Source organism: Electrona antarctica (assembly GCF_951216825.1).
Source record: "Electrona antarctica genome assembly, chromosome: 13".
Classification (NCBI taxonomy): Eukaryota; Metazoa; Chordata; class Actinopteri; order Myctophiformes; family Myctophidae; genus Electrona; species Electrona antarctica.
The window spans coordinates 17,719,129-17,735,207 of record NC_136794.1 but is presented as its reverse complement, the minus strand read 5'-3'; the positions used below and the strand labels follow the sequence as shown (position 1 = coordinate 17,735,207).

The window sequence follows — 16,079 nt, the reverse complement described above, 5'->3', positions numbered from 1 at the left end:
ACGGGAAGATTAAACGATGCAGTCTACCATTCATTGCCAATGGAAGCCAGCGACATGACGTTGCAAAGACGGAACGATACATGTAGCTGCTCCAAATCAATTCATAACGCGTCTTTGCATCGTTTCATCTGCCCGTGTGAACGCACCAACCATGCCCATGAATGCGCGCTCATGGACCATATCTATCCATATACATTATAGCCTACTACATGCCATGAAACCTGCCTGTAAATAAATGCATCAAATTATTGCAAATATACGTATCCGAGTCCGACGACATTTTAGATACCCTATATGAGGAGCATTGAAATTTGAGGACGTTTCTGTAATCTCTCTCGTTCTGGAAGTATGGGACGTTACCATTCTACTGTATGTTTGTGTTTGCCCAGCAGCGGATCACATGACCCATATTAGAAGCTGTGTGTGTGTGGCTAGCGACACTGCTTTTGAGCTAGCAGCAGCTAGTTAGGTTAGCAGGTACGAGTCTTTAAAGTTTAACGAGCGACCTGCCGTTAATTTAGGGGAAACAAACGCCAATTTGCGGCGACTGTCAAACATAATTAGATTCTCTACTGGATTTGTGATTGAATTCTTGAGAGACACGGTAGTTGAACTGCACACACCAAGCCAGGTACGACACCTTTCTGGTAAGCATCCTTGCTAACATAGGCTACCAACATTAGCTTGGTGTATTTCTATTTGTGTTGATGTGTGACATAAGGCTATAGCGGAAACTTACAAACTGATGGTGCAGTTAGTTGTGTATTTTGGTATATTTGTATTTCAACTCAAATCACGGGACTCCCGGTCATATGAAATATTCGCTATTTGATTGAAAAAGAGATGTCACGAACGCTATAATTTTAGGACGACGGGAGGCCAATAGGGCTCTAATAGTTTAATTCATTAATGAAAGGTTTGAAACACCTTGCCTCGTTTCTTTATTACAGCTGATTGAACGTTACATACAATGTACCGACCAATATGAACCATCGGCGCATGTGACCAAGGCCCAGTTTTTACAGCACATGACCCGGACGGAGTGGAGGGGGAGACTGAAACCAGGCACGGGTGAGTCACACAGCTTGGTCGGTCAGTGGTCACCAGTCAGTGTTTATCCTCTTATGTTATGATGGTAGTTGACACTCATGCTCCGTCCTTATTCAATATTACTAGAGATTACTGCACAGTCTCCTTATTCAATATTACTACTGCACATTCTCCTGTACAATGTTAGTGTTGCTTCAATGGTTATCAGCACATACATAAATGTTCCATCTTCCTATCAGGTCATCACTACAAAGTGAGTTTAGTGGACGTCATCGACCATGGCAACAAAGACATCCTTGTTGAAAGTAATTCTCCTGGGTGATGGTGGTGTGGGGAAGAGCTCACTCATGAACCGCTATGTCACCAACAAGTTTGACACACACCTTTTCCACACAATCGGCGTGGAGTTCCTCAACAAAGACCTGGAAGTGGATGGCCACATGGTCACCCTACAAATCTGGGACACAGCTGGCCAAGAGCGCTTCCGCAGCCTGAGGACTCCCTTCTACCGTGGCTCCGACTGCTGCTTGCTCACCTTCAGTGTTGATGACAACCAGAGCTTTCTCAACTTGGTCAACTGGAAGAAGGAGTTCATCTATTATGCAGATGTCAAGGAGCCAGAGACGTTCCCGTTTGTGGTACTGGGGAACAAGCTAGACGTGACAGAGAGGCAGGTGACTGCTGAGGACGCTCGGCAGTGGTGTCAGGAGAACGGCAACCACCCATATTACGAGACCAGCGCCAAGGATGCCACAAATGTGGCAGTTGCATTTGAGGAAGCAGTGAGGAGGGTTTTGGCAATGGAGGAAAGGACGGACCACCTCATCCCTACAGACACGGTCAACCTACACAGAAAGCCTCGCACCACTGGCACCTGCTGTTCATAACATCCAGGGGTGGACATTCATGCCAAGCTGTTCTTATGCGTATGTGAGAAGGATCTAGGCCTAACTGCTAATGCTAAAAAAAATCTTATTTAATCTAATTATGCTACTGGTTTTATGGTTTGTTGTACTTTCACAGATTTGTCATGCTAGTAGTTGAAATTGTCCATTGGAGTAGGAGACAAGAAAAGCAAAACACTAGTAATCAACCCAAATACCGGTACAGTACAGAAATGTCTACTTTAATCTGCTGCAGTTTGGATGTCAGGGTTGTGAAATAGTTCCTGAATAAAGAATCACATTGTCACCCTGGACTCAAGATTTCACAAGGGAGCTATAGTTCATGAACTAAGAATTTGCCATTATACTAGATGCCTACAAGATGCCATTGCCAACCAACACCATGTTTGCCAAGTTTTATTTCATTTATCACATTGTAAGATGTTCCTTTTCTTTATTTTAAAAAGGCGTTGTATACGGTCTATGATTTATTAGGATCAATGTAGATGTACAACCCTGCAGTGCAAGTGTCAGATTTTTTGTAGACTTCCATTCATGGTCTGTGTAATGAATCCATATTTATAACCTAAGTGCACAACTGAGAATAATTTATAATCAAATGACTTTCTGAGATCTATCTATAAAAGTAGTTGAGTTACTACTTTATGTAACAGAGATGAAGGGTTTCCATGATTATTGCACCTTTGTTTTAGCCTTAAATGGGTTATGGTTTTGTGCTGGAAGCACTGAGGGATAAGATCCCATCAATAAGCATTAAAGCAAATATAACATGCATGATGTTTGTGTAATTACATTTTTGAAAACTTTTGTATTGTTTTTACCTCACTTTTAATGATCTTTGAATTACATTAGACAGTACAGGCATATTTTAAGTCACAAAATGCTGATGAGATTGAGTAAAGTTTGATTTTCTGTTTGCTAATATCTGAATTTCTGAAACACTTGATACTAATAACTCCACATTTAGTATTTGTAAAACATTCATTTAGATTCATGTTTGTCCACCTAGGCTTCATTTGTAATCAATGTATTTGTTATGTAAAAACAAATAAAAACCCAATGATTCTCAACACAAAACCTGCATAATCTAGACCTTGAATCTGTTCATTTTGACAGCAAATTCTGATTTTGTCTTTTGAACACACCATTTAGTTTTAGTCCTATTTAGACGTCTGAAATTGTTTAGTCTCAGTTGACTAAATAGTAAATATCAATCTTAGTCTACGAAATTAACACTGCCTTGAATCATTCATATCTATAGGTTTAAATTCACATGATATTTGGGTACAATGGGTAGTAATGCATACCACGACTGGACAACAGTTGCAACCAAATATTCAGATCTAAAAAAAAAAACATAAAGATGTTATTGTGTTCGGCTATATTACAAAGTATCAGGCAAAGCTGATTGGATAACCCATCTATATTTTCTACAACCTAGGACAAGAGTCCTACATCAAGAGTAAAAAAGCAATGACAATAACATTGCTGACAATGTACAGTACACAACAAACAATAGTAGAATTGAGTGTAAATCAGTCATTGTGATCAACTCAGGAGATGCTTCTTGCCCAGAAACTGGACTTTTCTATCAAATGCTGTTGAACGTATTGGAGCATTGATTTCGTAGAATGGATTCATGGCAAACTGGGGGAAAAAGGAGATTTTTTACATAATGAATATACTTGAATCTCACCCAAACTCTGGAAAATATATTTTGGCAACAAAGAGGGTCAACCTACCTTTATGTATAAATCATAGACATCATTAAAGAAGTTTTTGATTCCATCTTCTTGTCGTACGTCATGCAGCATAATAAGTCTCATATGTAGAACATATAGTTAAGGGAAAAAATGCCACAACGTCCAGATCCATGAGACTGTCTTCCATAAAATAAGAAATATTGCTTGTACATCTACTGCACACATGCTTGCAAACATCCACCCTAGTAGTTAGCCTCTATTACTGAAAGGTGCTGTAAGTTAAAGGTCTATAGATAGTAATCACTGCTAAAAGGTCAACCAAAGTGCTGTACACAATCGGATTAAAAAAACAACATACAGCTCTTTAATGAAGAAAACAATATATTGCAGGTCATCCTATCAGGAGAACCCTTTTATAAGATTCCATTTATAGTGATTCAGTTCCTATTTTGCATGCTCATTTTGTTTTTTGTTTCATCACTTCCTATTTCAGTTGTTTATCCTGTATCCTTTATGGCTTCTGGATGAAATTAGTTAGGTTGACCTGAAAATGACATTTTCTGTAAGCCCTGTTAATGAACACACTATAGGCGATGGCTATATATATCACTAATGAACAGCATCACTAGCAACTGGCACTGACCTAACCTGTGCATTCCATAAAAGACAGCAAATGGAATATTGAAAGGATATGTCCAGCAGTGACAAAGGCAGAAACAAACCACTCGTTGAACTTGTCCACAGTTTTCAAGTACATGTTGTTGGATAACCACATGTTTTCATCCACCAAATCCAGGGCTGCATGTGCTATGAACTGGTTCAGGTGACGATGGTCATCCTGTTAACAAATAAAACCAATACAAAGACAATGACATTTCGGACCAATTTGCCTGAGCTCTACTGTAGTTAAAATGCAACATACCTTTGATTCAGCCTTTCCCGGTGGCAAGAACTCCATTTCAAAGACAGGGTTGTCATGATGTCCAACCATTACAAAGTAAAAACTTCCAGACATTTTCCTTCCAGAAATGAGTCGCTGCCCTGAAATTAATTCCAAGAAAAGACCCAACTGTGTAAGGTTTTCAACCAAGCTGATGGCCTATCGTCATACATACGCATATACGCAAAACAAAAACAAACCATAACATTGCAGAACGATTATATCAATGCGGTCTATAAGGAAATTGAACACAACCAACTCTAGTCATATTTAATTTACATTAAACAGACATTTGTTTACCTGTCAATTGTGTCAAATTCCTTTCCGTGGAGTGGAGTGAAGGAAGTCGCAAGTAGATGGCGACATCGTTGCGTATAGTTATAGCACGTGACGTAGGCGTAGCCAGAGTCAGAGTCTTAGGTCAGAGTACAGAGAGCAAAACGCGTTTAGTAATTTTGTCGTTTTAAGTATTAAATATACTAATTTGAGAATAAGTTGTCACCAGTTTTTGTTTACAATTTACTTGCTATCCCAGTAAAAAGGGCAGGAGTGTGGGAAACTGGGGAAAACTAATCTAATGACGTCACAAGAGTGCGCCTGCGCGGAAGTGAGAATTGTCAGTTGGATTTAAAAACAGAAAGGACGCTGCTGGTTGCTATGTTGGAGAGAGTAGACTCAAACAAACTGTCTAATTTCTATTACGGGGTATGTTTTGTGACATACTAATGGAGTAGTGCCCATCTAAGTCGGGAAAGGACGGCCTCTTAATTTATGATGAAACCAGAAACCCTAATTGTTGTCCACAGTTGTTTTTGGACTACTTCTATCAACACAGAATAGAACTTGACTATCATGTCTGCTGCCAAGGAAGAAGCTTTATCCCCAGATGAGCTGCGGAAAAGACTTTACCAAACATTCAAGAGTAGAGGAGTGCTTGATACACTAAAAGTAAGTAAAGCTATGGTGGAAAATACTGCTGTTGTACATGTCATGTACATAACATACATCTTAGCCACCAACCTATTCCAATCACCTCCTTATTGTGACTTTGTTCCAATTTAGACACAGCTTCGTAATCAGCTGATCCAGGAGTTAAAGCATCCGCTTGTGAGTAGAGAAGACACAGTTCCCAGACTAGTGTCTTTGAAATCAGACTGTCTGGTGGTCTCCGCCTGTAACAGTCTTGTGGCTGATCATCTACGAACATCTAGGTATGAGTACACCCTGTCTGTATTCTACCCTGAAAGCGGCCTTAGCAAGGACAAGGTGAGCAGACTGAGCACAAAAGTCGAATTTATTGCACAGTTCCCAGGATTCAGTTAATAGTAATATACCCATATAATGAAGTTATGACTAGAACTGGAACGCTTTTGCTTGGCAGGTTTTCACAACAGCCGATCTTCTTCAGCTTATGAAAATAAGTCAAGAATCATCACTCTACAGATCGCTGGTAATTGGTAATACAATCATTCTGAATGTTTTTTTTATATTGAAATACGTTTTGATAATTACAGATTTTTTTTATTGTTTTCACAGACTTTAAACAAACAAAGAGATAGAAAAGGTATGCTACAGTATTGTTTCTTCTTTATTTATTTTTTACAAGTATACTGTGTGTGTGTGTGTGTGTGTGTGTGTGTGTGTGTGTGTGTGTGTGTGTGTGTGTGTGTGTGTGTGTGTGTGTGTGTGTGTGTGTGTATATATTTCTTTTTTAAGGCTACAAGGCACAGAATCCTGATCTCTACGATATTCCCCCTATCCTCCAGGTTTTCTGATACACCTTCTAACAGAACTAATAGAATATTACACCCATGGGGTGTGCCGTGATGCTGACACGCAGACCACCACCTCACCAACTTACAGAGGGTCTCTTGGTATGATAAAACACTTCCACTTGAGTCTTCACGCCTATCATACGTATGCATATTGTGACCTACAATGTCTTTTAAATGTATTTGAATGTTGGCCATATAACGTAAGATGCAGTGCATAATGGCATTTGTCTGTTCACAGTGGAGAAGATGAAAATGATTGACCAGGAATACGACAGTCTGCCTTCCAGGGGAGACAGATGGGTCTCATATGAATCTAAACTTGCTGCATATAGAAAAGATATTGAAGCGCAGATGCATGCAGAAATAAAAACAAAGGTATATCTATTTAAAAACTGCAACTACATAACCTATACCATATCCTTGCTTGAGTTATTTATGATTTGTTTTACATTGTCTCTGGTTCATTCTCAAGATGCAACACTTTAAAGATGTTGAAATAGCCAAGGTGAAGATGGAAGAAAAATCTCAATCGCAAAAAGAATTTGAAAAGCTGAGACGAGACACGGAGAGGACGTATGAGAGGAAAGCAGAGGCATTGATCAAAAGGGAGAAAAATGCCATTGAGCGGTTACAAAAACAACAAGAGGTAGAATTTTATACTAACGTCTATTCATCAAAACCCTATACTAGATCACAGTGTAACATCATCACAATTCCACTTGTTATGACTGTTGGATTTCTCTCTGTCACAGATTGAAGAAAAGGGCATCTATATGCAGAGACAAGAGGTATTGAAAGAAATTGAAACGGTGCGAAACAGAGAAAATGAGCTGAAACTGAGAATGGAAGCTTTTGAAAAGTAAGGGTAATTTCATACCTTTGACTATACTAAACAAAATACTAATGCGTTCCACGTTAACTAACCTATAGTAGGAAGTAGAGTGCGTTACTCACATTGTATGTGTATGATGACAGGACATGCCAAATTCACGAGGGGAAGATTAAGACCACGGAAGAATTACTTCGGAGGAGAGAACTGGCTGTGAAGACTTTGGAGGACACCTACGACCAAAATCTAAAGAACGATCTTTCGAGGTATTTTAATTTAAGAATATTATCATGTGTCACTGTCATGCAGCTCCCATCGAGACTGTTCTCATACTAACCAGAAGATGTCACTGTGGAGTTGGGCCATGGGGTGTCAAATTATTGTTCAAGACTTCTTAAGGTATTAACACATTTTAATTAAGATTACATTTATCTACCTAAGGAGCAGGTGTTGGGTTCAACAGGTGTAGTGCTGATGCGGTACTTTAAAATGTGACAAATACAAGATCCAGTGATGATACTTCACAAATGTTTTAGTCCCTAAAGCAGCTTTGTTTATTGCTTTTGGAATGATGTCATGTCATCATTGTTCTTTGATTGCTCATGATTAGATTAATCACTTATTCAGTTAAGCAACCCTACAGTTATGTTTATAGCTCATAGCAGGCTGATGGTAACAATCAGCTTCCAGCATTGAATTTTATTTGGCCAAGCAATAAGGTGTCCTTACACCTACAATGTTACAAGTTGGATACATGGATTATTGTAGTAATTTAGCTCAGTGCAAAAAGCAATTGCAAAACTATTGTAATGAGGCTGAGGTTCACTAAACTGTTTACAATGATGCTGTGAAACAGTATATTGCAATTTGGTGGTCATAGTCAAGAAGGTAAACACAATTGAACAGCAAAAACACATGGCTTTATACTGTAGAGCTACCTTGGTCTATAGGTTAGTGCAGTGATACTCAAACTCAGGCCTGCAGGCCACTTCTAGCTATTTGAGTATCCCTGGGTTAGTGTTTAAGTTATATCATGTTAGCCTAAACATATTGGTTGCCTCTTACTGTATTTTTTCTTTTGTAATCATTAGGTATCAGCGTGAGTTGGATGAGGGATTTGCCAAGAGGACACAAAAGCTAATTGAAAATGAGGCTATAAACAATGGTATGTGTGTGTGTGTGTGTGTGTGTGTGTATAGCCCCTCCTATACAGCTTTTGTCCCCACACGTCTCAATATTTTCCATTGACAATGAAAGGAGAAATTAGGTCAAATGTCCGCCAAATATGACGTAAATTTGTGCCAACACAAACATTAAATGGCATTGACAATGAATGGAAAATGTACGTCATATGTAGACGAGCAAATCGGCTAACCAATCACCTACATTCAGTTCAATGAAAGGAGAAATGAGGTCAAATGTACACCAAATATGACGTAAATTTGTGGCATTAAATGCCATTGACAATGAAGGGTCAATGGCAGGGTCAATGACAAATGTACGTCATGTAGATGAGCAAATCGGCTAACCAAACACATAAATTCAGTTGTTCATGAGATGATGTATAATGATAATAAGAGCGCCCCTCACTTCACACGAGTGTGAAGTGGTGTGATTTTCTTCTTTTTATTAATCTAAATAAGAACTTCTTACCACTCAGTTATGGTGTCGGTGTCATATTTAAATTATGTTTCTGTCTCAGTGGAAACTGCTCAAATACAAAAGGAGTCGGCAGCAGTTAATGCCAAAATAGAGGAGCACAACAAAGCCTGTTCGGAGCTGCGAAGGCTGCAGGTAAATATAACATACACATTCTGAGAGTCTCTTGTATATTTTACACATGGGGAAATGTTTATTTATTTAGTATTGGGTAATTCTATAAGAATTATATAATGCACTTAAACTATCTAGGACGAATACATCTGTAATCCATACTTGTCTTTGTGTTGGTTCTCCTTAGATTGAGCTGGACACATCACAGCAGCAGGCTTCTCTTCTTAGTCAGCAGAAGGAGCTTCTGAGAGATAGACTGGAGACCATGAAGGACTACCCCAGCCTGAAGAGAGAGAAGGTAGAATTGCAGGGGCAGCTGCGACTGTTGAAGAAGCAACTGGAAGAGGTACAGGAGGAGAATCGGCTCCTCCGTGCAGGTGAGGAGCGACCACTCATCCCAAGCACCTCCATGGAGACGCATACATTAATAACATTATATTGCTATCACCCTCCACATTCAGATCATCATCCAAAGCTAATGTTATGCGGTAATAATAATCCCCTACTGCCTCCCTTGTGATAAGGGATAATACTTTCAATAATCTTTGAAAGTTACTTAATTTAACAACATAACCAAGTTCACCCTTTGAGTTTTCTCATAGTCTATTAAGTCTAATGAAGTCTATTTCCTTTGCTGCTTTCAGTGGGTGGGTGCGAGACAATGTGAACTATCTGGAGAATGTACTGTAGTGTGAAGATCTCAAGTTTTTGGCCCATTGGTGGTGGAACATTTTTAGATGTGCCCCACCTGTCAAAAGAGGGGCCTCCATGCTGTCTGTAGCTTTGCAAACACCTACTGTATCATAAGATAAATGGTGGAAGAATTGGGGTTGGGAATGGCATGGAAGAGAGAAAGAGGCACAGTAAGGAGGAACAGCGGGCTCTATTCCAGGCAGAGTACAAATGTTTTAACTCGCTCCCTTGCTCTATCACTGAAGCACACCATCTTCTTCCTGTAAAATGATAGATCATGGGGATCAGTGGGTCTCTTTTCTGTAATAACAGCGTGCATTTGCTCTCATCTCAAGTCAACACAACACTTCAGAATTCTGCCAGTTAAATACACAGTGATGATCCACTTAGTCAAACCTTTCTCACTTTTGGAGTTTCACATTATCCCTCACAGATTTGGGCAAGCCGTCTGTCGAGCAGCTGGCGTTACACACCGAGCACCGGAGGCTGCAGAATGCTCGGTTGCTGGACAAGGAGGAGTTTGACAACCAGAGACAGGTGCTGCAAGCACAGCTCCATAGTGAGGTCAGTGACACCAGCCTTATTACAGAGTGTGGTACGGTCCACTTTCCCAAATAGCGCCATCTTGTCCTGGAGAGAACTGCTTGTTTAATTGCAACGTGGCCTTGCATCTGTATTGCCAGAGAGCAAAACTGTGTTCAGAGTTGTAGTGTTTATGGGGGGGTGTAATGTCTTGCCTTGTGTCTTATGTAGGTAGAACGTTGTGCCCAGTTGAAGGCCCAGCTCATTGAGTGTGAGGAGAGGGCCCAGTGGATGAATACACATGCACAGGAAATTAAAATGCAGCTTTCCCAGACTCAACAAGGTACCGAGTGTGCATGCATGTTCTACATTTTTCCCAACATAGTTAGTCACCTTGAACCCTGTTGGTTCCTCTATATAATCGTGTGTATTTCCCTACACAATAATCATCTTCATCTTTTATGAACTGGCTTCCTCTCCTCTATATATACTTCATATTAAAATGAGTACATAATGCACAACATCTATCAAACAAGGAGAGGAAGTCTTGACATGTTCATCTTTTGTCCCCTCACGTCTCATATTTGCCATTGACAATGAAAGAAGAAATTTGGTCATATGTGCCTCAAATATGACGTAAATTTGTGGCAACACAAACATTAAATGCCATTGACAATAAAGGCAAAATTTACGTCCTATGTAGACGAGCAAATCGGCTCACCATTCACATAAATTCAGTTCATTAGATGATGTATGATGATGTATAATGATAAGAGCGCCCCTCACTTCACACAGGTGTGATTTTTCTTATTCTTGCTCTTCCATGGTGGTTGGTCGTTTTGTATTAGACCTCATAGTATCTTTTTCTTCTTCTTTCCATTTCCTTTTCTCCTTCTTTCTCCATCTTTGGTGTGTCGTCTCATCATGTGATGACTGCAGCTCTTGAGCGTGAAGTGCTGCGTAACCCAAAGCCCTCTCTTGTGGACCGTTCTATACTGGAGCTTAGTGCAGACAAATTGCTTCCCCCTGACATCTATGTGGACAGGGCTCTGCTGAAGGGCAGGGTGGGTCGTGATGATGATGGTGTGTGTGAAGCAATAGGTGGGCCCATGAGATGGCACCGGAGCCACCCTGTCCGGACTGACTCTCCGGACTCTGACTCGGAGTGGCTGGCTGGAACCAAATTCCGGATTCGTGAGTTGGAGAGGGAATCGGATAACCTGGAGCAGGTGTATAGGAATTATCAGCAGAGGGCACTGCATTCCATGAGACCCCACTCCCCACAGCAAGCGCATCCCATGCCGTTCTCCCATCGCACCCGCCCTCGCTCGCCCCAGAAACCTCAGGTCTCTCAAAGGCCACTCTCTCCCCAACACCTGCCCATTGTAACCTCCTGCCCAGCCCCCCAGCAGAAAGCAACCTTCTCGGCAGAGCAGGCCCAGCATCAGATCTCAGGTGTGCCATCGTCTGCCGAGCCCTGCTGGTCCAGAGCAGACGAATGCCCTCGTGAAGACGACTCCTCTCCTTCCCGCCGCCTGTCCTCCACCCCACGCTCCAGTAAGCAGCTTCAAACGACACCCATGGAAGGTACTAGTGCAGACGCGTTTTTATTTATTTTATCCTGTCAATGTCAAATAATTCAAAGTGATATCCCATTTTAAACTGTGGGGAATATAACTGTAAAAGTGTTTCACTTCGTCAGCACCCTTACTGGTATCCCTCTCTGAATTTGACACAGTAAAACCCATATCCTGACACTTCAGGTGTTTGAATCTTGTTTATATTATAGGAGCGGTGCATATTAAACAAAATTGCCTTTTTGCCCTCATTAGTTGCTGTTTCTCCTGTGCCATTCCCCGACTTGTCACCCAAGAGACACCCCTCTCCTCCCCCCCGTGGGGGGGTGGTATCCTCAGGGGACTCCTCTGCTGACCTCAGCCCACCTCGCAGCCCGCAGCTCAAGAGCACAGCACGAGACCAGTGCAGGTAACACCTGGCATGCATGGCTTTAATGAGGACAGTTCAGTATTGGTAATTACTGAGGGACAGACTATGCTATAGCCTTATCTGTCCGTCATTGTCCGTGTCAGCCCAGAACAGGTTCAGCGTGTCTTCTCCAGCAGAGAGTCCTCTCCACAGCCTGAGAAGATAAGCCTTCAAGACCTCACAGAGACCCTCCCAGGTAGCCCACATTGCTGTTGGATTAGTGTGTGCGCCTCTGAATAAACATTAAGCATCGAATACACAGCTGCATGACGTTATGAGAAGACAGGATGAATGGATAAACATCAGGCTGTTATATACGTTGTGACTGAAGGTGCTCTGCAGTCTCTCCTTGTATAGCACAATTAAGTAGCACCACAGATGGTTGTATTTTGTTAGGATTTGGAGTGTAGATTATGATTATCTCGATCCTGCTGTGCACCGCCTGCAGGTTTCCTGTTCTGTCTGAATCCATGAAGCTGTGATCACAGTCTGGGATGATCAGAATGAATCAGAATGAGCTAGGCATCCGATGAAAACATTTTTTCTATGTACAGTAGGCTTGTCCAACTGTCGGACCATGGGTCTGCGAAGGGGTCCAAACAGGATGACACCCCATACATCCATTATACCTGGACACTTTGCAGAACATTTAGAAATGCTGTTCATTTCCATGATTTCCCTCAGGATTATACTAATAGAAATTCCCAAATCTGTAATGGGTTTTCTTTATGAATGTGTGACTGGCCTCCAAAGTGTCCTCTCAGTGGCCCCTGCACAATGGTGGAGATGAAGGGCAGCTGATTATGTATTCTGTGCTGGTACTCTTGGCCAAGCCGCATTATGGTGGAGCATAAAAGATCTCATTGTGTTTGTCTCCCTCCAGAGCCCAGCCGCATTCCAGAGCCGCTCCTGGACACGGCCATCTCTCTCTCAGAGGATGGCCCCGCTGTCGCCCCTCTGCAGGCTCCACGGGACCTCCCAGACACCCAGATCCACACGCAGACACACAGAGGAGGTGAGTCACTTAAGTTCTCTTTAGTTGACCCTTCACAAGCACGGCTGTCTTTCACCTTCCATTTATCAATTCCCCGATAGACATATACATCCATACCACTGTCTCTCATGCATTGCATCTACTACTGTCTCATGCAATACATCCATACACACAGTAACACCAGTCTCTCATGGAATACATTCACACCAGTCTCATGCTGGCAGTGGCAGGTGTAGAATATATTGCAGCTCAGAGAACCCACACTGCTATAATTGAACTAAACTGAAGTTGCTGTGTGTTGTGGAAGGCCAACAACGTCCAGGTGAACCTTCTGCTCCCGAAGATGAGGAAGATGAAGAGCTGAGGTGGGAGAGGGAGAGACGGGAACGGCAGGCTCGTCGGCAGAGGGAGCTAGAGGAGGCTAAGGAGTGGGAACTAAGAGAACTAGAGAGACTGGAGAAAGAGACGGTAATGATGTAAACACAGAATTCCCCCCAGAATATCTGCCTCTTATCTATGTAGATTGAGCATTAACACCATGTGCATCTGACCAGGCTTTTGAAGAAGTGGTGCAGTGTGGACTGGGAGGGGAAGAGGAAGCAAAAGAGAGAGGAGGCCGTGAAGAGGAGGAGGAGAAGAAAGATGAGGAGACCGGCGGGCAGAAGTCCTCGGAGGGAAATCCTCTGGAGAAGTACATGAAGCTGGTCCTGGAGGCCAGAGAGAAGCAGCGTGCACAGGTGAGTCATTTACGCCTGCACTTAAACTTGGGGCTTTGACCTGCATCCTCTGTATATTAAAAGTGTGTGTGTGTGTGTGTGTGTGTGTGTGTGTGTGTGTGTGTGTGTGTGTGTGTGTGTGTGTGTGTGTGTGTGTGTGTGTGTGTGTGTGTGTGCGTGTGCGTGTGCGTGTGCGTGCGCGCGCGTGCGTCAGAGCCCCGGACAAGAGGCACCACCACAACACATCAGCCCAGATTTGAAGAGTTTGTCTGAGGAGAAAGATGACAGGTAACTAAATCGTTTTGACTTTGTATGGCGAGAAAACAGACAGCTTTTTTTGCTGCCGGGTACACTTGAGAATACCCTCTGTGTAATCTGCCATTTGTAGCACATTGATAGTGATGTACTGTATATTGATTTCAGTACATGAAAATCAACTTGCAGACACTTCATAATTACTTAAGATAGATCTTTTTTTTTAAATAAGGTCATGTCATTTTGTGTGTGACCTAACCTTTGGATGCAGAATAACTTTTCTCTCCCTTCCAGATATAAAGCCCAGTAATAAAGCAGGAGAATACTGACAGGGTTATCAGCTTGTTTTGCAAAGTGTGTCTTTGTCCTGGAGCCCTTGGCATTCTGTATTGTAGCTTGTATTAATGTCCGGTGGCTTGTTGATTGAGCGATGATAATTATTTCCCACATTCATATTGGCATATGTAGGCTTCGACTAATCAACTGTCCTGTTTCCCCAGCATTGCAGTCTACTCGCAAGGAGCTGTGGATGATGACTTCTGGTGAACTGCTTCTCAAGGAGTACTACTCAAGATACATAATGAGCTGAACACAATGAGTTGACTTGACATGTACTGTATATATTTTGTTATAAGTTGACAGTGTTTGTAAGTGTTTTATTATATCAAATTGATTTTACCAATACATTCTAGTGACATTGTTCACAGGAACACACAGACACACACACACAAACCTCTGTGCAGTTTGTGACTAGAGAATGCATCGGTGAATATGTACCACCGTGACAGAACAGCTCCAGGATGTAAACTGTAGCATGGTGTCACCACACAAACTCTGTGAATGAAATTACAGCTGTCAGATTTGTCATGTTACCCGGCTGAGAAATCACAGCTTTATAAGATCTAGGAATGAAGATTGACATATTTATATTCATATTTACACAGAGCAGTTTAGCAATGAAGATTTCTGACTTAAAGGGCACTTTCACAGGATGCAGGTCTGTTGACATTGACTGTAGCAGTTGAACTGATTTTGTTTTCATGTGTGTGTGTGTGCGTGTGTCTGTCTGATACGGCTCCGAGTCCTCCCAGGAATTGCAAACGTGTCACCAACATTTTGAACTCTTACCTGTGTGAGTGAATGACAAATAAACCAATTTGAATAGATCCTTTTCATAATCAATACATATTTCCCTTATCTCTCCCTGATGAAGACCGTATAGGTCGAAACATGTCGGTTCAATAAAGTTTTCCTCCTTTTAACATTAAGTGTGCCCGGATCTCCTCTTTGCTCTACATATTTCCCTTTGTTGCATTACTATATGTGCTGCTAACCTATCAAGACATTAGCAGGGACAGTGGAAATTTAGCGTGTAGGCAACGTATTAATATTTACATGGATTACAAAATAATAGGCCTAGATTTCCGTGCACGTGCCATTGAGAAGAGATACAGAGCAATTTGAATATCAAGTGAAGAATGAGTATGTATCAGTGTCGGCCTGAGGCACTGCATACTGTTGAAACTGTTTCTGGGGGGCCCCAGGCCTGAAGCACTGCATGGCTAAATCTCCAGCAAACTAAAGTCATGCATGCACCTAAAATATTTGAAATGTTCACCTTTGAAGTGGATTGAAATATTCTGTTTTAATAATGCATCCATTTCCATAATTTGCACTCCAGAGAGAATTTATTCACAGCGTCATCTCCCTTCCAAAGATTTACTGTAGCCTGCCCTACATAACATTTAGCTGACAACTATCATTGGTGGTTTGTTCTCCTACAAAACTGTACTTTTGAAATTTAAAGTGGGTCGAAAACATTTATTTTTTATTTATTGCATCCTGGCATGATAGTCCAAGGATAGTACAAGGATGTCACCTCCTGTTTAGTTACATCATTAATTATGCCATTGATTGATTCATTGAATATTTTATTAA

At 41.6% G+C, this 16,079-nt stretch overlaps 3 protein-coding genes across 7 annotated transcripts; 2 read left to right on the top strand and 1 right to left on the bottom strand.

The window, feature by feature from the left end:
- The first annotated feature begins 138 nt into the window (after positions 1-138).
- Positions 139-2,773, top strand: rab9a (RAB9A, member RAS oncogene family). Of its 2 annotated transcripts, none has more exons than XM_079518582.1 (3): positions 139-631; positions 951-1,071; positions 1,290-2,773. In XM_079518582.1, exon 3 carries the CDS (start codon positions 1,329-1,331, stop codon positions 1,935-1,937), a length of 609 nt encoding a protein of 202 aa, XP_079374708.1. In that variant the 5' UTR covers positions 139-631; positions 951-1,071; positions 1,290-1,328; the 3' UTR covers positions 1,938-2,773. The 2 variants fall into 2 exon arrangements, with proteins under 2 accessions (XP_079374708.1, XP_079374707.1); XM_079518581.1 differs by having other exon boundaries at positions 139-647.
- Positions 2,774-3,302: 529 nt separating this feature from the next.
- trappc2 (trafficking protein particle complex subunit 2) lies at positions 3,303-4,979 on the bottom strand. Its single transcript, XM_079518583.1, has 5 exons — positions 4,899-4,979; positions 4,581-4,699; positions 4,354-4,496; positions 3,698-3,785; positions 3,303-3,602 (listed from the first exon to the last, which is right to left on the bottom strand). Exons 2-5 carry the CDS (start codon positions 4,671-4,673, stop codon positions 3,504-3,506), a joined length of 423 nt encoding a protein of 140 aa, XP_079374709.1. The 5' UTR covers positions 4,674-4,699; positions 4,899-4,979; the 3' UTR covers positions 3,303-3,503.
- A 246-nt stretch (positions 4,980-5,225) lies between these two features.
- ofd1 (OFD1 centriole and centriolar satellite protein) lies at positions 5,226-15,307 on the top strand. 4 transcript variants are annotated; one of them, XM_079517613.1, is made up of 22 exons: positions 5,226-5,546; positions 5,661-5,864; positions 5,980-6,048; positions 6,135-6,162; positions 6,365-6,472; positions 6,612-6,748; positions 6,846-7,019; positions 7,126-7,232; positions 7,349-7,468; positions 8,294-8,367; positions 8,905-8,996; positions 9,163-9,352; positions 10,102-10,232; positions 10,422-10,533; positions 11,592-11,777; positions 12,023-12,176; positions 12,281-12,372; positions 13,060-13,191; positions 13,478-13,638; positions 13,725-13,907; positions 14,101-14,174; positions 14,642-15,307. In XM_079517613.1, exons 1-22 carry the CDS (start codon positions 5,451-5,453, stop codon positions 14,685-14,687), a joined length of 2,670 nt encoding a protein of 889 aa, XP_079373739.1. In that variant the 5' UTR covers positions 5,226-5,450; the 3' UTR covers positions 14,688-15,307. The 4 variants fall into 4 exon arrangements, with proteins under 4 accessions (XP_079373739.1, XP_079373738.1, XP_079373737.1 ...); XM_079517612.1 differs by having other exon boundaries at positions 11,292-11,777; XM_079517611.1 differs by having other exon boundaries at positions 11,286-11,777.
- The last annotated feature ends 772 nt before the right edge of the window (positions 15,308-16,079 follow it).